The sequence below is a fragment of the Benincasa hispida genome, chromosome 4 (genome assembly GCF_009727055.1).
Source record: "Benincasa hispida cultivar B227 chromosome 4, ASM972705v1, whole genome shotgun sequence".
Taxonomy (NCBI): domain Eukaryota; kingdom Viridiplantae; phylum Streptophyta; class Magnoliopsida; order Cucurbitales; family Cucurbitaceae; genus Benincasa; species Benincasa hispida.
Window position 1 is genome coordinate 26,427,613 of NC_052352.1, and position 22,197 is coordinate 26,449,809.

The window sequence follows — 22,197 nt, forward strand, 5'->3', positions numbered from 1 at the left end:
TATTTGGACCACGAAGCTCTTTGTTTAGGGTTGTTTTCAACTTCTCTCCCCTAAAAAGATTGTATTATATAAGTGTTAGTACCTTAAATTTCATATTTTGTAAATAGGAATAAAAAGTTTTGTTCCACCAATTTTTAAAAAGTGTTTTGGATTTTAAATTACATTATTGATCATCCATTTGGTTACTTTGGGATGTAAAAAAATTGTTTCATGCACAAAATATTTGACACTATACAAAAAAAGAAAAAAGTTGAAATTTTGGAATGTGGTTCCTCACACATTATATGAATGTCACACAAGACGTCCTAGCAAAGTTAGAGACAACAACAAAGTAACATATAATAAATCAAGTATGAACACACAGAAGTTGGTAACCTAGTTTGACGATCAACCACTTACGTCTGGAGGCAGTGTACTCAGAAAAGATAATCCACTAATATATAAAAGTCAAACAATTTCAACATTGTACTTATCTATAAATAGCGAAAGTTACAGTGACCCACATAGAGCCCAAATTAGCCAATCACCTAGGCTCCCCCTAGATGTGAGACTCCCTCTAACTCGAACTTAGACTCCTTCTAAGTATGTAAATATTAGTGCAGTAACAGTTAGGCTCTCCCTAAGCGTGAGACTCCCTCTCACTTGAAGATATCTTTCCTTCTACTTGTGAACCCCCTTCACGTGTAGACTTAGGCTTTCCCTATGTCTTGAGAATTCCATTTTTGTTGAATAATAGCTCAGGCTCCCCCTGAGTATGGAGAAATCCTTCTCAATCAGCTTTATCTTAGGCTCCCTCTAAGACCAAATAAACCTTCGTGATTATGAAAACGCTCACTGTAAGAACAAATGAAGAGCATGACCCTACAAACAAAGTACAAAATCTTATTCTTCATTTTAATACAATGCAATAGGTATTCAGAAGAACTCCCACAACAATCTCACAAAATAATATATGCGACAACTCTAGTACGCAGACTTTTTGGACTTAAATAGCACATCGGAAAGATAAAAAATATTTTTATATATAATCGACAAATCATTAGAAAGGAAAACATCCCAGAGAAAATGTTCTGCAGAATAATTTAAATAAGAAAAGAAATATTATGTAGAGTTGACAACAGGAAGAACAACCTTTGAGACAAATACCCATAGAGACAAAAATGGAGACATCTTCTAAACATCTCAATGAACAAAGGTCGGGGAAACAAATATATATATGCAATATCACAAATCTAACACTTATATCATTCATTAAGTAAGAAACCTCATATTTGGAGGTATACAAAGGCAACTAATTCTCTAACTCTAATATTGCACAAAAACCTGTAACTATGAGTGATAATTGACGAGCATAAGTCACCACAAGATGACGCACAAAGAATATTGCGAACTTAGTTACATGATTCCAAAAGAATAATAATGGTAGATTATTATTCAAAAGTAGCTCAAGAAAAGGGTTGATCAAGCATGTTTTCAAGGAAGAGCTTGCAATACTAAAATAAGTTATTATATTATATGAATTGAATTAAAATGTATAAGTTGTAAAAATATACTTGGGATTCTTTTCTTATTCTTTAGTCCAATATATATATACATTTTTCTTACTTTAAATTTTAATGAGGTTCATAAAACAAATTATATGTTAGGGCAATATTTGGATTGATTAAGAATTTTTTTTTTTTTTTAAAAAATCATTTTAATTTAAACATTTTATAAAAACTGTATAAAATAAATACATTCACGTGTTTGGTTACATTTTCTCAAACTTGTATTCACAAGTTTGTTTGATTTGCTATATACTCAAAGTGTTCTATTAAAATATTAAATCAATATAAAAGAAGACTATTGAATACTATGAACTGGTTGCCACAGTAATTGTCGAAGTTGGTTGTCGGAGTTAGTTGCATAGATGATTGTTGGAGTTAACTGTCAAAGATAGTAGTTGGAGCTAGTCAATAGAGGTGGTTGTTACCGAAATTGAGGGTCAGATGTGGTCTTCATTGAAGTTGGCCATGAAGAAATGAAGTTACTGAAAATATTGGAGAAGAGAATTGATTAGTTTAACCCCAAGGGTTAAAATACCCTTCCCCGCATTTTAACACACGCCCCGAACGTTGAGTGAGTTATTACAACCCACTCAATCCATTCCAAATTGGTGTCCTAAATGCTCCCTCAGTTCTTAAACTTAAATTTGTAATGATGTAATTTGTGTACTTCCAAACTTATAACAATTTAGCCTCTAAACTTTAATAAATATCATTTTGATCATTATACTTTACAATTTATAATGATTTAATATATAGATTTTAGTACATAACAATTTCATGGTCTTGTCTTAAAAAGAAAGTTATGCTATAATTTGGTGAAGGTTTAACCTAACTATACTAGGATTTCTCATAGACTAAATCATTATAAATTCCAAATCTTAAACGTCATTTTGGTCATTGTACTTTTAAATGACCAAAATTAATATATGTATATATATATATATATAGCGAAAGTTCAAATATCACTTTAGTCTTTGTCATTTCAATTTTTGTTCATTTTAATTCCTCTACTTTCAAAACATTCATTTCAGTTCCAATTTTTAACTTTGATTCATTTAATCTATGCACGAGGCCTTTGTTTTGGTCATTGTACCTTAAAAGATAATCCCTTTTGTCTTTTCATTTTCAACTTATCTCATTTCTTTTAATCAAAACCTTAGCATGACATTTTATTAGCTAGAATTTTTTAAAATGTAGTCATAAATTTGAATAATTGATTTCCATTGTGTATAAAATTTGTGTTTAAATTTTCAAATAAGAATGAAAATGCTACATGACCAAAACAAATATTTTGAAGCTACACAAACTAATATAAATAAAAGTTAAATATATATATTGGGATCAAAATGAACCCGCCAAAAGTACAAATCACAATAAAATTTAAAATTAATAATTTGAAGTTAATTGTTTGTAATTGAAATTGATTGAATAATAATAATGACTATATATGAAAAAAAATGTGAACATGAGTCCAAGATTTGTAAAGGAAAGGCTCTTGAAACCATTTTTTAAATAGAAATTTAACAACAAAAGACTAATTATAAGATGGATTTAAAATATAGAAGTTTAGATATTTGAAAATAAGTAACTAAAATGGAACAAAACCCTCAAACTAAAAAGACCCCAATGGTGGCAAAAAAAAAAAAAAAAAAAAAAAAAAAACCAAATGGCATTTTAATCGGAAAAAAAGTTTTTGAAACTACTAAAAATAGGTGATTAATATTTCAAGAACAAAAACAAAACTAAAATTAAAGCCACATTCGTTTATAGTTTATTTATTTATTTATTTCATTTTTAAAATTTATACTTGTTCCTCAGAGTTTAGTTATCATAGTTTTCGTCTTTCTTGAATAAATATTTGAATATTTGGTTTTCTTTGGATACAATTCTTTTTTAAAATTTTAAAATTTTGTTTGATTTTTTAAATAGGAAAGAATGTGGACAAAACAATAAATAAATTTAAGGATAATTATTAAACAAAGTCATTGTTGGGATTGGTATCCTAATTCTCCCGGTGGTCTCGTAGTTTGTAAACATTTTGTACACACATTGTTATTAATAAAATAAATATTATTTTATTTGCATTTACTCATATCCAATAAACTAAGATCCGTGGTTATTTTATGTAACTTAAGCATGCATGTAAGACATACAAGTGGATCATGCCTTAAGTAATAACCTAAATGATCTGTAATATAAGGATAAAGGAGGGATACCTTATCCTGGTGACACTATGGATACGACCCGCTTTGTAGGTATTTACAAGTATTGTAAAATGCTACAAATGGTTCGATCCTGACCATTCAAGTGGAGACATGCGAGCGGGGGTGTCCTATACAAAGAGTTTATATAAGACCGGGCCACGAGATGATTAGTCTCTTTATATAACATCGTTGATAATTGAGATTTACATTTCACTAAAATGACCATAGGTGACATGACCTTAATCCTGGGTGTTTTGGAACTCCTGCCTATGAGGGCGATCCTTTGATTAGTATGGTTGAGAGTGACCAAATTGTCAACTCAACAAGCCTACCTTTTTGAGAATTCGTCTGATTGGGGAGCTGGGAACTCAGTTTCACAAGATGGAATTCACTCATTCCCTGAAGCAGGGGTAAGTAGATAATTTGCTTCCTTAAAGGCTGATTCCGGGTCTTGAACATAGTGGTCACACCCTCTCTTTGGAAGAGAGGACTTAGTCATAGTAGGACTATGACTTATTGTTCAAGAGGAATCAATGGTACTTAAGGAGTTAGATGTAACTACATGAGCAAAATGGTAAATTGGTCCAGTTGTACTTACGAGCGATTTGTGAAGGGTTATCGTGCTGTTGATTGGTTATATGGACATAAAAATATATCTGTAGTGCGAAAAGTGCAGCTTTCGGTCTTTAGTAGAGTGCCCGACAGTTAACGGATGATGGATCTCGTGACTAAATAGTTTAGTCAGTTATTCACATACCGTTGGAGCTTCAAGCTATAAGTCCATGAGGTTCCCTTGATAGCTCAATGGGTTCAAGTTGAGAATCAGATTTTGGGTTAGTTTGAAATGTTCAAATTAACAAAAGAAAATTCAATTATATGTGATATAATTGGTGTGATGTATTAGATACATTAATTTGGAAGATTTAATATAAATATGATTTATATTAAGTACCATAAAATAGAAAAAAGACTATGGTTTATTTGTTTCATATGATGAAATATTGAAACTATAGGTTATAAATATAATATGATAAGTTGGTTATCATATTTATTTATAATATATTAATTATATGATAATTAAATCATTTTCTCTAATAACCGAATTGAGTGGGAGGTTATTGGAAGTTTTATGGTAACCATAAGATAAAAGAAAAATTGTTTTCCAAATTTAGTAGTTGATTCCATTCGGGAAATTCTCACAGAAAAAGCTATCAAGTAAAAAGAGTTTTTACTAAGCGATAGTGTTGACAGAGTCTACACGATCATCTAAGAGTTAACTATCTGATAGTTACTCTTTTGATTGTTGCTAAACGATTGAGTAGCAAAGTCTATGCGATAGGCTTCGTTTTACTAAATGATCGAGTACATCGTCTATGCGATAGACAACTTCATATCTCCCACTTACTCGATCGTCTACTCGATCGCATACCTCTTGTATTCCTCAATCTAAGATCATACAGAGCTCACAACTCTTGGATTCTCACACCGAGAATACCAAGGTAACACTTGTGGCGGTGTTCTACATTCGTTTGTGAATCGAGTTGGACTCGATTGGGTTTGAGGAGCATTCAGACGTTCGTGGAGGCTGTGTTTGTGTTCGTGCTGTTATTGTTTCTATTTGTTGCATTAGAGTGTTGCTGTGAATGCATTGTAGACTGATCGAGGGATACTTGAAAAATGGTTCTTCAAAGGTACACATACTCTATCCCTTGAATGCTATTGAAGCATGCTGTAATTTCTGTATTTGCATAACTTGTATGTTTCCGGTTATGACTATAATCGTTATGTTCATTCTGAATGGAATTTGGAATGATCCACTTCCATTGCTCATGGAGATCTCTGTTTGTGATTTCCTTCAGTCATAACGTAGTTCAAAAGATTTTTTTTGGACTGTTCACCTTTTAAGCTCATGTAGACCAGGAGCACCCTGCAGTTTATACTCTTATGATAAGGAGTTTTATTTTTTTTATTCATCTTTTAAGTTCATGTGGGCTAGGAGCAACATGAATTTTAGGTTCATGCGATAAAGATCTTCTACATTTAAACTTTAGAAGCTCTTATTTCATCATGGCTTTGATTATCCTCTTCATTTGTAGGATTCTTCAATATAATGAGCTTTAGCTTCACCATCAAGGAACCTTCTGTATTTATATCAACTGATAACTTCCTCTTCCTGCGTGAAAGGACATGACTGTAAATCTTCTCGTCGTTATTTTCTTCATGAAATGGTCTTGTCTTCAAGGTTTTCATCTTTCTTTTATGCTGATCGCTTGTCATCTTAAGACGATCAAAAGTATATGTTGAAGGTCGAACTTTCTTTGATGTGAAGATACATAGCCTCTTGAAGGCTGAAGTTCAAATGGTAGTAAACGTTGGACATTGGCTTTCTTCTTCGATCATGGCCATACTTAATCTTTGGAAGACTGAAGATCGAGTAGTTGAAGGCTTGATACGATCGAAGACAGAAATTCTTTACTCAATTTCTTTTGAATCATCGATTTCTTCAGTAGTTATAAGATTATTGTTGTCTTCTGCTATGCTGATCATGTGACATGCAATAACTTCTGATACTTCATCTGGATGATTATCGAGGAAGCTTCTTGGGAGAAATTCTACCAAAGTTATCGATCGTCGAAGTTGAAGGAAATCTCGTCATCTTCCATAGCAGGCTTAGGCTTCCATGTCTTCTTTAGGCTTCCATGCCTTCTTTTTTCCTTTCTCGAAGTTGAAGGAAATCCTTGTCTTCTTCCTTAGCAGGTTTAGGCTTCCATGTCTTCTTTTTTCCTTTCTTTTTATGAGTCTATTCTTTCTTCTATAGCTTTGATAGGAGCGCGACTCTTTTTGGGTGGAATTTGGCTGTCTTCTTTTTCGATGAGTCACAGCTATCCATCCTTCGTTGTCATCTTTAACAGGATCATCTTTGCTTTGGAAATATGTTGTTAGAATCTCTTGTTGGAACCGAATGACTATAAGCTCAAAGGTCCCACACTGGATGAAACTTTCTCTTTGATCATAAGACATAAACGGTGTTGGAACACTTGAAGTCACCAGTACTGCAGCCTGGTTAGTTTGAGCCACTTCATCCAACTCGAGATCAATCTTCTTTTCACAAGCTAACTTTAGGATTAGCTCCTTCAACACAAAACATTTTTCAACTGGGTGACTGACGACTTGATGATATTTGCAGTAGTTGGGGTCATTGACCTTCCCTAACTACTTCGGTCGCTTGTACTTTGCATTTGAATGAGTTGTTTCTCTAATAGTTATTCCAACATGTCTGCCACAACAGAGTTAGGGAATGGATAAACCTTATCCTGTCTTTCTTTAAGAGTTGGGTGACACTTTTTACCGACATCATGCCTTCTTTCAAACTTTGTTTTCTTTTCCTTTGGAGAAAAAATTCAGGGGGGTCACATGCACGACCATAGATTCTTTTGTGGCACTGTTCACTATCTTTTCAGTGCCTTTGGTTTCATTCTTATATTTTCTCCCTTCAGAGACTAGGAAAGCTTTAATTCCCCTGTTGGTGATGCTTAGCTCCATATCATGAGCGCGTGTCGCCAATTCCTCAAATAAACGAGGTTTTATTCCCAGTAGAATATAGAGAAGCTCCTAGTGCATGCCTTGGGTATATATCTCCACTGCGGATAACTCTAATAGTTTATCTTTGCAATCCAGAATCATAGCTCTCCATCGGTTGATGTAGTCGATGACCGACTCTCTCTCCCTTCTTTAGTACTTGTCAGCTCCATCATGCTGACGATACGCCTTGTGCTATAAAAGTGGTTGAGGAACTCTCTTTCCAACTCTTCCCAACTATCAATTGCTTCTGACTCTAGACCAGTATACCAATCGAAAGCATTTTCTTTCAAGGTACGGACAAACTGCTTGACTAGCCGGTCTCTTCTGGTTCATGCATTTTCGTAGGTTTCAATGAAGTGAGCAACATGTTGTAGTATTCAGCTGACATTCTCAGGTTGTCGATTCTCTTGATGTATGGTTTGGAGTACATAAAAGAAGATTGTGAAGGTCCTCTGTACTGAGCACTTATGGAGTTTGTAATCACATCCTGCCACTGTTTAAACCGATAAGGAGGCGATAGAGGTAGATTGTTGCAACTAGTTCTTCTGTAACACAATTTTCCTTTTATCATTGGCTTTGATAGTAGAAGTTTGACTCAACTCAGCAATTTCTCAAGCCTGCATTTGATTTCTTAAAGCAGAGATTTCATGATCTCGCCCCTCAATGAATTTCATTAAGAGATTTATCTTCCTTTCCATCTCTGCCATGGCCAACCTAGCCATCACATCAGGCATCATGACAGACACTACATCTGAAGGAAATCGGATCTGAGATTTCTATGAGCAGCGGAAGAAAGATAATTCCAAATCACAATCATGAATGAACAATACATTTATTGTCGACTTCAAACAAATAGTTATACAATTCATACAGAAATTACAGCATGAAAAATACAAATGCACAATGAGAAAAACTCTACGCACATTTGAAGATGCGTCTCCACGCTCCTCTGTGCACGATCACTCGAACAGCCACAACCTCGAACGCTCGATCTACACGACCGCAACACCGCAACGAACATAGCACGAACACTTCGTGCTCATTCTCAACGATCGACTCGGTCACGAACTCCTCAGCGACACGAACGGCCTCCACAGCACCACAAACGGCCTCTAAAAAACCTTGACGGTGTCAAGTTGAGTCTGATACCACCAACAAGGCTACCTTGGTATTCTCGGTGTGAGAATCCAGAGGGTGGGCTCTGTTCAGACTTGGAATGAGGCAGACGAAGAAGGAAACACCGATCGCGTACACGACTGGGCAAGTGGGAGATGGCTTAGACCTATCATATAGGTCGATGCCCGATCGTTTAGATAAAGCTATACGATCGTTTAGCTTGGTCTGTTGCCTACAGACTCTATACGATCGTATACTTTGGGCAAGCGATCGTCTAGCAAAACTATGCGATTGTTTAATAAATACTACACGATCGTTTAGCTCGCCACTGCACGATCGTTTAGCTCGCCCAGCCGTCATTTAGTAAATCCGTATTTACTTGACGACTACCATGAGATCTCCTTTTTTCGCCGAGAGAAATCTCAAAACCTTTTATGAAAACTTTTGTAAAAACTTCTTTTTGAAAATAGGAAAATCAGTTTCCTTTTAAACTCACGGTTACCATGAATTCAATAGCCACCCACTCACTTGGTTATTAAAGAAAAAGAATTAATTATCCAATAATTAATATTATTATAAATATAAATGATAACCAACTTATCATACTATATTTATAACCTATAGTTTTAATATTTCATCTCATGAAGCATATAAACCATAGTTCTTTTTCTATTCCATGGTACTTAATGTAAATCTCATTTACATCAATCCTCCACTAGATGTATCTCATCGATTATATCATATATAATCAAAATACCTCTTGTTAATTTGAACATTTCAAATCAACACCAAGAACTGATCCTTAACTAAATTTATTGAACTACCAAGGGGACCTCATGGACCTGTAGCTCGAAGCTCCAACGGTACGTGAATAACTGACTAAACTCTTTAGTCATGGGATCCACCATCCGTTAACTTCCAGACACTCTACTAAAGACCGACAATTGAACTCTCCTTACCACAAATATATTATGTGTCTATCTTAACTAATCAGCAGTGCGACAACCCTTCACAGATCGCTTGTAAGTACAACTGGGCCAATAACCGTTATGCCCCTGTAGTTACATCTGTCTCCTTAAGTACTACTGATCCCTCTAATGAACATAAGACTTGAGTCTTCTCTTCCAAAAAGAAGCTGTGGCCACTATGTTCAAGCCCCAGAATCAGCCCTTAAGGGAGCAATCTCTTTACTTATCCCTACTTCGGGCAAGGAGTGAATTCTATCTTGTGGACTGAATTCCCAGCTCCCAGATCAGACAAGTCCCCAAAAAGGTAGGCATGTTGAGTTGGCAATCTGGCCACTCTCACCCATACTAATCAAAGGACCACCCTCAAAGGCAAGAGTTCCCAAAACACTCAGGATTGAGGTCGTGTCACCTATGGTCATTTAGGTGAGATGCAAGTCTCTAGTATTAACGACGTTATATACAAAGTCTAGTCATCTCGTGGTCCAGGTCTTATACAAACTCTTTGTATAGGATACCCCCACTCGCACATCTTCACATGAATAGTCAGGATCAACCATCTGTAGTAGTTTACAATACTTGCAAACTTCTACAAAGCGGGCTGTATCCGTAGTGTCACCAGGACCAGGTATCCCACCTTGATCCTCATACTAAAGACCTATTTAGGTTATCACTTAAGGCATGATCCACTTGTATATCACATATACACGCTTAAGTTCACATAAGATAACCAAAAAGCTTTGTTTATTGGATATGAGTAAATTCCGAAATTAAATAACACTTATTTTATTCATTGCACAATGTGTATCTTTACAAAACAACGAGACTTCGGGAGAATTAGGACACCAATCCCAACAACGTCAAGGTATGATTCTTCATTTTATTGGTCAGAATCAGAGGTAGAGTTGTCAAACAAGGGATTTTCTCTTATGAAAATCCCGCCTTTAGAAGATTCTGTCAGTTGTTCCCAGATTTTCTCTACGATGACAGAATCTTGTTCTTGCTCCTACAGGATCTCTTTTGAACGACTACAGGTGACAAATCATGTGTAGGTGTTGCTTGCAGCAGTTGCTTTGGATGCAACTTTCTTTGGTGCCATTAGTTTTCTTGAATGTTGAGAGAGAGATGAGAGGTAGAGATGTTTCATGTCAATTTGTGCACATGAGGTTTTTGGAGAAACTTACTTCGTGGAATTTGAATTTTTGTATTTGTTTTGACTTCAGTATAGCAATTATAATCTCTAATATATAATTCTTTGATGCATTTAAAATAAACTTTAATCTTTAAGTTGATTTATTTTGTTGGATGATCGACTTTTGGACTCGTTGATCTTCTTGGATGATCGACCTTTGAGCTTATTGATCTTTTTAAATGATCAGCCTTTGGACTTGTTGATCTTCTTGAATGATCGATTTTTGGGTTGGTTGAACTTCTTGGATGATCGGTCTTTGGGCTTGATGATCTTCTTGGATGATCGACCTTTGGGCTTGTTGATCCTCTTGGATGATTGACCTTTGGGCTTGATGATCTTCTTGGAGGATCAATGTTCGTACGAGACTTTCGAAGAAACGTATTTCGTGGAGTTTAACTAAAGTTGTTGTAGATGTTAATGTTGATGCAATGTGATGTGGTTCGATCTCTAGTACTTGATCATCTGATTCTCTCTCAATTGAATGCGTATGCTTGACTTGAAGAAGCAGAACGCGTGATTTTCTTGAAGTCTTGGAAGGACTTGTGTGCAGCTTCAGAAGTCTAGGAGTCTTCTGATTGTTGGGAGAATTCTCTTTGGACTCTCTGGAATCTAAAATTGCTGACTCCCACAAATGAAGAGAGATCCTTTATTTATATAGTTCTCTGGTGGGTTTCGTGGGCTTGGTTGGTGCATGAGTCTGGCCCTTGGGCCTACTTTGGCCTTTGAGCTAAATTAAGCCCATTTTAAGGCTAAATTAAGCCCATTTTGGGCTCAAGTTTAGCCCAAATTATAATATCAAATTGGCCAAAATTAATTTCACTCAATCCAACGTTTGTGATGAAAACACGTGATATCACCAGAGTTTGCCAATTTATGTCTTCAACTTCAATTTGAGGACACATGTTAACTTCTAATTGGTCCCATGTTCAATTATTTGGAGTTTCGTCATTAATTTAGTGAATGACGTGACAATTTGTGATTGGTCTAAAATCTCTCATTCAACCATAATTTCTATACAAAAAAAAAAAAAATGTGAATATGAGCCCAAGATTTGTAAAGGAAAGGCTCCTTGAAACCACCTTTTTTTTATAATAGAAATTTAACAACAAAAGACTAACTATAAGATGTATGGAAAATATGGCTAAGCTTAGACCTTAGAAAATACATAACCAAAATGGAACAAAACCATCAAACTTAAAAGACCCAGATAGTTGCCTTAAAAAAAAAATCCAAATGGCATTTTAACAAAAAAAAAAAAGTTGATAAAACTACTAAAAATAGAGGTTTAATATTTCGAGAACAAAAACAAAACTAAAATTAAAGTCACATTCGTTTTTAGTTTTTTTATTTTCATTTTTGAAATTTATACTTGTGCCTCATTATTTAGATCCCGTTTGGTGACTATTTTGTTTTTTTATTTTTGTTTTTAGAAATTTAGCCTATATCATCCACATACCATGATTTGTATCTTTATTAAATACAATGATTGAATTCTTAGTCAAAGTCCTAAAATAAAAACAACTTTTTGAAAACAATTTTTTTTAGTTCTCAAAATTTAAATTAGTTTTTAAACCATTGGTGAAAAGTAGATAACAAACAAAGAAATTTGGAGGTGAAAGTAGTGCCCATAGGTTTAATTTTTATTTTTTTAAAAAGACAAAATGGTTCCTAAACGAGACCTTAGTTATATAATTTTCGTTTTTCTTAAAGAAATATTTGAATATTTGGTTTTTTGTCGATATATTTTTGTTTAATTTTCAAATTTTGATTTGATTTTTTAAAAACGGGTAGAATGTGGACAAAATAACAAATAAATTTAAGGACCATCAATGGAAAAATATAAGTTGCACTTAACCAAATGCTCCATTTTTCTTGAACATAATAAAAATAAAATTTAAAAATTCAATTGATTTTTTTTTATACGGGATATTTTTATCAGGTTAAGCTTGGGCTACATAATAAATAGGTGGCACCAAATTTTTTTACCAATACTTAGGTTAAACCTAAGCTACACCAAGTTCCATACTCCTTTTTTTTTTTTCCATTAAAAAAAATTGCTTTTTTTAGAAAATTAATCGGTGCCAATTTTTAATTGAATACAAAAAGGATGCATCATAGATGAGTGCGTTATTTTTCGATTTTTTCCCTAAATTTAAAGGTGAAAAGATGAAAAGTAAGATTTATACCCTAATTTATTTTAAAAAAAAAACTAAAAAAAAAATTATCAAACCAAACCTAAATTTTCCACTTAAGACAGCAAATGCATTAGAAAAATCTTCTATAATTTTCATATTCATGATCTGTTTCATGAAAAACAGGATTCAAACTACAAAATTAATATACTAAATATAGTGAGGGATTGAACACATACCCATTCTAATCTTCCAACTCCAAACAACAATATGCTTTTGAATTGGTATTAATTCTTAAGAGAAATTCACTCCCAACCAATACAACAACAATAATAATTCTTCAATCCCTCCCTATAAATCAATCCCTCCATCCCCTTTCTTCTTCAACAGAGATAAAGACAAAGAAGAGGCTTCATTAAAGGTTTCCTTTATTTTTTTTTTCTTTTTTGGATTTGCAAAAGAAATCCCAAAAAAAAGAAAAAAAGAAAAAAAAATTTAAAATTACCAATGATGAAAAATAAAAACCCTAGCCCCTCTTCTTCTGTCCTCTCTTTCACTTTATTTCTTCTCTTCTTCTTCCTCTTCTCTTCTTCCTCCTCTGTTTCAGCCTTCAACATCACAAGACTCCTAAATCAATTCCCTGAATTTGGAGCTTTCAATGAATACCTCACAAAAACTCATCTCTTCGAACAAATCAATACTCGTCAAACCATCACCGTTCTCGCTCTCGATAACGCCACCGTCTCTGCCATCGCCGGAAATTCTTTAGATGTTATTAAACAGATTCTCGGAGCTCATGTTATTCTTGATTATTACGATGTTGCAAAGATGAAGAAGCTTTCAACTGATAAAACTACTGTACTTACTACTATGTTTCAATCCACTGGCGACGCTGTGAATCAGCAAGGTTTCTTGAAAATTGTTCTTAATAAAAGAGGTCAAATCGAATTCGGATCTGCAGCCAAAGGCGCTCCTCTTAGTGCTAAGCTTGTGAAACCTGTTGCTTCTCAGCCTTATAATATCTCTGTTTTGCAAGTTAGTGCTCCCATTGTGATCCCTGGCATTGGTGTTTACAATTTGCCGCCTCCTGCTCCTGAAGCACCGTATGTAGCGCCGGTTGAGGCTCCGGGTCCGTCAGCTGATGCTCCGGCGCCGGCGGATGATGATGATGCTGCTGATTCCCCGTCTGATGCTCCTTCACCGGCGTCCAAGGCACCGGAACCGGCGGCGGATGCGCCTGATGCACCGGTGAGTTCTCCTCCGAAGATGGCTGATGAGGATGATGCAGATGCACCGGGTCCAGCCGATGACGCTGCCGCGTCGGACGATTCGACTTCGGAGGGTTCACGGGGACAAATCGGAGGCGCCGGAGTTGTGGTGGCTGGATTGGTGGCTCTTTGGTTGAATTTCTAAATAAAAAATGTAAACGAATTGAAAAAGAAGATAAGATCAGATTAGGATCGGAAGAATCGGTAGGATTGTTTTATATATGCGGAGATTTTTTTCTCCAAATGCAATGCCGAGACCTATCGAACAAATTGCATAAGTCTATATGAAAATGAAAAGAACAAAATAAAAAAAATAAAAAAAAAAAGAAAAAGAAAGAAGAAGAAAAAGAAATCCAATAACATATTTATGATAAAATCATTCACTGTGTGAGCAAAAATTATTTTCTTAATCTAATACAAATCCCAAACCACTCCATTGATTCAGTTTTATGGATTAGGAAAGGGCAAACAAAATCCCATCTCAGTTAGAGAAGGAAATGATCACCACCTATATAAGTAAAGCTTTTTGGATACTTTCAAAAGTAAAGTTACGAAGGTTTGGTTATACAAAAATATGTTTTTTTTTTTTAATGATAAAACATACCTATTTATTATTACTTTGTTGGCAAATTACACAAATCACCTATAGTTGTAATTACATTCTTAAATCATTCAATGGTAAAAATTGAGTTCTTAAACTATAAGTGTTAAAATTGGATCTTCTTTCAAATTTACAATCATTGTAGAAATTGAACTCACAAATGATAAACAACCCTCAAACTACTATCATACTTATACCTCGTTTTTTTACTTTGTAGTTTTCCATACACTAAATACATATGGATACACAGATTAAATGTCAGTGTACTTGTGTGCTTACAAACTAATGTATGCAAGAATACAATAATATATTGTAATGCTAATATAGAAGTTAATGTAGGCAACAATTCAATTCCACTGTTAAACAGGTGTTACCTAATCCCATGCAACCCCTTTTTCATAGTAGGAAATGTTGATTGGGTGTGTCTTGATTGCACACCAAAGTTTTTTTCCTACCTAGATATCAACCATTGAAACTAAGCCATATATATAAACTATAGTAATATTATATATATATCAATAGACAACTCGACTAAGTAGGTTTTGCAAAATAAATCTCAATTAATCAAATCTCTAAGTAAGGCATTGTAATATATACTTCTTATATAAATAGTCCCTTAAAAAACCAATCCAAACCCTAATACACACTCATCGAGACAGTTCCGTCAGTAATAAACTTCTTCAAGCAGACTGAATCGACATTATCCATTAACTTCTTCTGAGTGAACAAAAATAAATTTTCGATCGTCTACAAGGAAAAAAATTATTTGTCAACTGAAACATGCTAAAATAACTTCAGAATAAATGAAAGTTTACTTACATCGTCGTCAATAAATGTGTTCGCCTAAGGTCTCCAAGATACTCATAGAACTGCTTCTCAAACATCGTCAGGATCTTAACCATAGAATCATATGGTTTCACCCTTTTCTTCCTCTTCTTTCGGATGGGTTGATCAATAATTGGACTACGGAGCTTCCATGGAACCACTCGCTTTCTCATGGTCCTTTCTTTACGAACCACCTTTGGAGGCTGAGACAATGGATTTATGTCACTATCAAAGTCCAAAGGTTGCATTTACAGAAATATTATTAGGGAATCACTCTAAACCAAATAACGAAATTACCCTAAACCTTAAATGTGTAATAGCATACCTCGTCCTTCGGTTCCTTCAGAATAATAACTGATGGACCGACCATATCTTCATCTCCTGATGATATATCTGTTGGGAATGTCCTAAACTCGCAGTTCATAAATATTGTTAACATATTCTATTTATCAATAAAAATATTATTGAGTATTTTTCAGAAAATTGTTATCGATATTGCATTCTTTTATAGAAATCCAATAAATGAATCTATGGCTATAATATGAATATTTTAACTTTATGTGACGACATAAAAGAGGATCAAGTTTTAGTATATAGCCAAAATAGTCTATAAGTATATGGATGAGATTTGGTACCTTATCCTGGGAACATTATTGGATGTGGCCCATTTTGTATACTGATACAAATGATGTGATCCCAAAAACATTCATGTTGAGACATGTGAGTGAGGGCATCTTATGCAATGAGTTTGCATAAGACGGACCTTGAAATAGTCATTTTTCTTTAGAACAATCATTTACTGCGAAAATTGACTATTTACCTAGGGTAACTCGATCTTAATCTTAAGCTAACTATGAACTTCTGTTTATTCGGGATTATCCTTTGATCTACATAGGTGAAAGTAGTCCAATGACACTGCTTAATAAGCCTCCCATTTTGGGGATAAAATCGGATAAATAACTGGGGACATAGTTCTGCAAGATGGAATTTGCTCCTACCCGATTTAGGGTTAGCAGATAGATTGTTCTCTTAAGCACTAATTCTTGGTCTTGAATAACGGGGGCCCTGCCCATTCACGATTGAGAGGGTCATGGTTTATAAATTAGACTATAAACCAATTGTTTAATGGAGGATCAGTGGGAGCTTAAGAGCAAGATGTATTTACAGGGGTAAAACAGTAATTTTAACTTAGTTGTAAATATGAACGATCTGTGAATGATCGACTTACTAATTATGGTTATAGTAGACAGAAATATATCTATAGTGTGGAGAGTGCAACTATCGAGCTATAGTGGTATGTCTCGGTAGTTAACGAGTATTGATTAATTTGGTCTAAAGAGTTCTAATCAATCTCAAATCGTTGAAGCTCATGATCTGTAGGTCCAGAAGGTCTCTCTACTAGCTCGTAAATTAAATCTTGGTTTAGTGAATTGAGTGGATTTGAAAATCAAATCGAAATTGGAAATTTGAATTTGACGTGTTCAAATTCGATTTAGGGTTTGGTTAATTATATTTGATATAATTAACAAAATTGGAGAGTCGATTAATATTTAAATGTGATTTAAATATTAATTACATGAACTACTTGTAGTAAGATTGATGTTTAATTAATTTAATATTTAATATTAAATTAATAAAATTAATTAAATAGTTTAATTAATTAATAGTTATTAATTTTATTTAAAAATTAATTAATTGAATTAATTTTTATGAAATTAATAAGGTATTAGTTTATTTATTAATAATAAAACTTAGTTTGAAATCAATTTTCAAAAGGAATATGAGAAATAAGAAGAAATTTCAAAAGTTGGAAAAACCTACTATGGGTTACTTATTAATCCACTCCAATTCCACTCATAATTATGAAGAAGGAGATGACTTTCATGGATGCCATCTGATTATATAGTAAAATATATTATAAACTGAAGTTTTTGGGCTGAGAATTCAGCCATGCATGCTGAAACTTCAAGCTGAAGCTTAACACCAAAAACCTTCTTCTTCCTTAATTCCATTACTCTTAATTCAATGTTTCCACCACACAATCTAAGCTAGAGATTAGTAGAGAAGCTTTTCTTGGTGGTCTATTGAAAGATTGAAGGTTAAATTCGTGGAATTCAGTTAGAATTAAAGAGTTTTCATTAAAGGTAATGTATTCTAAAACCCTCTTCTGTAAACTGTTTCAATGCATGTTTTAATTGGTATCAGAGCATGATTTAAGCACTAAATTAATGTTAATTTGAGTTTGGTGAGTGAAATTCTATAATTGCATGTTTCCGTGACTGATATGGTTGAAATTCAACTTTGGCATAAGATTTCTCTTCAATTATGAAGTTTAATTTGTAATTGGCTATTGATTGATGAACTTATATGTATGCTCTAGAGTCTATAATTTTATTAGAGTCAATAGAGTCCATATTAGGCTGTAATTGAAGTGAAAAGAAAGCAAGGTCCAGCTGCAGTTTTCAAAATTCGAGCTTTTGCACGTCAACGTCGTGACACTATTCATCAAGCATTGCAACGTTGTTGTTAATCATTTTCCAGAAGCGTTACAATGTAGGGATGCAGAGTCGCGATGCTGTTCATCCTAGTACAGAAAGGCGCGTGTTCGCAAGCTGATTCGCATGAGAGGACATCTGATTTGACCGGTTCGGTCTTCATTTGGTCTAGTTTAGCAAAATCTAGTCTGATTCAGTCTCAATTGGAGTTGTGGTGGTTCGATTCAGGCAGTTCGGGTCTGGTTCAGGTCGGTTCGAGTAGTCCTCTATCTTTTTTTAGACTATTTTTGTATCTATTTTGTAATAATTTAGTTTTTTTTTGCTTGCTTAGGATGCCAAAGTTGAACCAAATTGGTGTTGTTTAATTATTTTATGCATGTGATGTATATTATATTTGAATTAAAATGTTTATGCATATAGTATGCCATTAGATTTAAAATCCTACCGTAGGAAAGCATGTTGCATGCATAATATTATGTTATAAGTTAGTTATAATATATAGTATGCATGTTTAGGGTTTCTTAAAATTAATATAAATGTTATGTTAATTTTGAATGCCTTCATGTATGTTATTGTTTGAAAGCATGTCTATTTTTTTTTATAAGTTGTTATAAAATTGGATTAGACATTAAAGTCCATAACAAAGATAAACAACATGCTCACTTAGAGTAACAACTTGTTTTAATAGTTAAAATAGGTCATTGTCTTACAAAATTCAGTTATAAACTCAATTGGTTCATAATCTTGTCTAAGGCCGGAGGTATTTAAGTTGATGGTTTACATAACACCTCCTACCTTAGGATTATGACCGAAATGTGGAGCTTTGTTAACCGATTTTATGAGCTTGCATCAGCGGTATGAGGTTTAAAATTGATTTAACACCTAGACATCGTAGGTTAAAATCCAAATATAAACGTTATACTTGGATAAATCATATAGACTTATATTGTTTAAAATTAGCTGAAATATACCTAAGTAAAAGACTATCCAAACATTTAGAACACTTTAGTGGGAGATTAACAATATATTCGATATATCGTTTTTTTAGCTCTCACGTCCCCAAGAGTTCACACTGTGAGATCCATGCTCAGCTTCGTATCGTTTTTATCGCGATTGCTCCATTTGGAAAGTATTTGCATGGGTCAATAACAAGGTGAATGAGGGAAGTAGTTCATAGTAAATGGGTGAAGAAAATGTGTCAACATATCCTAGGGCCTCTTCCATTAGTTTGAACCGTGAGATTCCTACGTTATGCCTGCTATCGTTTTTAGGCGGCACTAGCTAGTCGTTAACCACGACAATCCCTTCAGAGGATTGTAACATAGATTTGGAACAACCCAAGCTTTAGAAATGAATAGGGTTTTATAGTTCTGCCTCGAACATTGTCTTCCAATTTAGGGGCATGTTCATACTGTTCTATAAGATCTAAAAATGGCGCTTACAAGAGTTACTAAATGTTTGTGAAGTTCATGACCGAAAATGGTAAACAAATAACTATAGGAATAAGAGTTATTCTGGATATAGTATTTGGTTAAGATTGTCTTGCTTCAGTGAAGGAGTATTTGACTGCCCCTCATTAGCAACTATTCTAAATCACTAAAGTGTGGTTGCAAATAAATAAAGAAATATGGGTACTTTATTACTTTTGCTAAAATTGGATTTAGATGCATAAGTTTAATAGATTTGTTTATTTTTCAGCAATGTCAAACTCGATTATACAACTTCTTGCTTCTGATAAATTCAATGGAGAGGGTTACTCTAACTGGAAATCAAACATAAACACAGTATTAGTGGTTGACGACCTGAAGTTTGTTTTAATGGAGGAATGTCCTCCTCTTCCTAGTTCAAATGCTAACCGAAATGTTAGGGAAGCCTATGATAGATGGGTACGAGCTAATGAAAAGGCGAGAGCCTATATCTTGGCGAGCATATCTGATGTGCTCAATAAGAAACATGAAGCCATATCCACTGCTCGTGAGATTATTGCGTTGTTGCAGGAAATATTCGGGCAACCTTCATCTTCAGTACGACATGAGGCTATAAAATATGTTTATAACTCACGCATGAAAGATTGAACCAATGTTAGGGATCCTGTCCTGGATATGATGGTCCATTTTAATACTGCAGAAGCTCACGACGCTATCATAGATGAGACTAGTCAAGTTAGTATGATTTTGGAATCTCTTTCGAAGAGTTTCTTGACCTTCCGAACTAATGCTATAATGAATTAACTACTCTATTGAATGAACTTTAGGCTTACCAATTGATGATGAAATTGAAAGAAAGTGAAGGAAACGTTGTTTCACAGAAAAAATTTCTGAAGGGATCATCTTTGGGAACGAAGCCATAAGATAAAAAGAAGTCTGCCTTTTCCTCTTCTAAATATAAAAGTATCCAAATGAAGAAGAAGGGAAAAGGGAAGAAAAAACCTGCTGCTAAGAAAACCAAGGCTTCTAAAGAAAAATGTTTTCATTGTGGAGAAGACGGGCATTGGAAATGCAATTGTCTGAAATATCTGGCTAAAAAGAGAGCTGAAAAGGAAAAAAAGGTAAATCAGATTTACTTGTAATTGAAACATGCTTAGTGGAAAGTTCTCAATTAACCTGGATATTAGATTCAGGCCCTGCTAGCCATGTTTGCACTTTTCTACAGGAAACTAGTTCTTGGACTCAACTCTCAGAACACGAAATGACTTTCAAGGTTGGAACAGGAGAAATCATTTTAGCTGAAGCAGTGGGAGACACCAAGTTATATTTTGGAGAATCTTGTAATTAAAGCAGTGGAAGTTTGAATTCAGTTCTTGTAATTGAAGAAATAAAATGAAAATTATTTTCATTTTGTAAGACACGCAGAAAAATCGCTCACAGTGTAAAAGTATACGATCGCATAGCGTTGAGAGCCTATACGATAGTGCCCGTCTTCCTAAACGATCGCACACCCGTGCATTAAACGATAGCCCGCGATTTCTAAACAATCGCTTACGTTTACTACACGATCACTTAGCGCATCGAGTAGACCTAAACGATCGCTTAGCTAAACCAACACGATTGTGTACCTTTTTCTAAACGACAAGCACCCGACTATATGACAGTCTTCTACTATCTCCCACTTGCTTGTTCATTCAACACGATCACTTTTCCTCCTCCCTCTAACTCCATTAAAGTCCACCCTTTGGATTCTCATTCTGAGAATACTGAGGGCTTCGTATAGTGGTGTCGTCCCCAATTGTTGTTGGTTCGTGCGCTGCTAATCATGTAGACGATCGTGGTGCTATTAGGCAACTGTTTGCTGGACGATAAGAAGCGTAGAGGAGTTCACTTTCACTGGATTGAGTTTGATTGAAGAAAGTCTTCAACTGGTACGTTTACTCGGTCTTTTGTAGTTTCTTTGTTAAAGCATGTCAGTAATTAGTGTTATAATGCATATATGTTTGTTAGAATGTATGTTTGGTAATTCTGTGACAATGAAATCGGAAAGATCCACTTTCACTCATGGATTCTCTTGTTTAAGAGTTCCTTCATATTCGACTTGATTGATGAATCTCAAGAGATAAGACAACACTCGAGATCCCCTATTAGAGAGAGAAAGAGCAACAGCTTGAGTCCATCGAGGAATAGTGGGGGAGATAAAGACACTAGTGGGGATAGTAAACCACCTCAGTAGACAACTGGAAATACGTGGCGAGGGCAGAATCAGAAGAATTTTTGTCGGCCTTTATCCTGTTATATATGCATGGGACAACACAAGGCGAGTGAATATTCGGAACAAGCAGTCTTTAATGCTTTCCAAGCATCATTAGCTTCAAACTGGAAAGGCAAAGTTTTTCAGGTAGAGGACGAGAATGTACAAACAGAGGAAGATAGAACCCCACGAGTTGGGGCCCTGAGATTTTTAGCTGCTCTCCAGAAGGATGTAGGAGAAGCAAAGAGATCCCAAAGAGACAGACTAATGTATGTTGATGCTGGGGTCAACCATAGATCGACCAAAAGTACCATGGTCGATTTTGGGGCCACCCATAATTTTATGTTTGAAATAGAAGCCAGACTGCTGAACCTCTGTTGGGAAGGAGGCGCAGGTAAAATGAAAGTAGTGAACTCTGTGGCCTTGCCGACTATATGAATAGCAAAGAGAACAGTCGTAAAGTTGGGGGAATGAAGTGGCCCTGCTGATTACGTGATCGTTAAGATGGATGACTTTGATATGGTGTTGGGAATGGAGTTCTTTCTTGAGCACAAGGTAATACTGATACCCCTCACCAAGTGTTTAGTGA

General features: G+C 34.7%; 1 protein-coding gene across 1 annotated transcript; it reads left to right on the top strand.

Moving 5' to 3' along the window:
- Positions 1 to 12,877: 12,877 nt before the first annotated feature.
- Positions 12,878 to 14,508, top strand: LOC120075976 (fasciclin-like arabinogalactan protein 3). Its single transcript, XM_039029740.1, has one exon. It carries the CDS (start codon positions 13,246 to 13,248, stop codon positions 14,149 to 14,151), a length of 906 nt encoding a protein of 301 aa, XP_038885668.1. The 5' UTR covers positions 12,878 to 13,245; the 3' UTR covers positions 14,152 to 14,508.
- Positions 14,509 to 22,197: the final 7,689 nt, after the last annotated feature.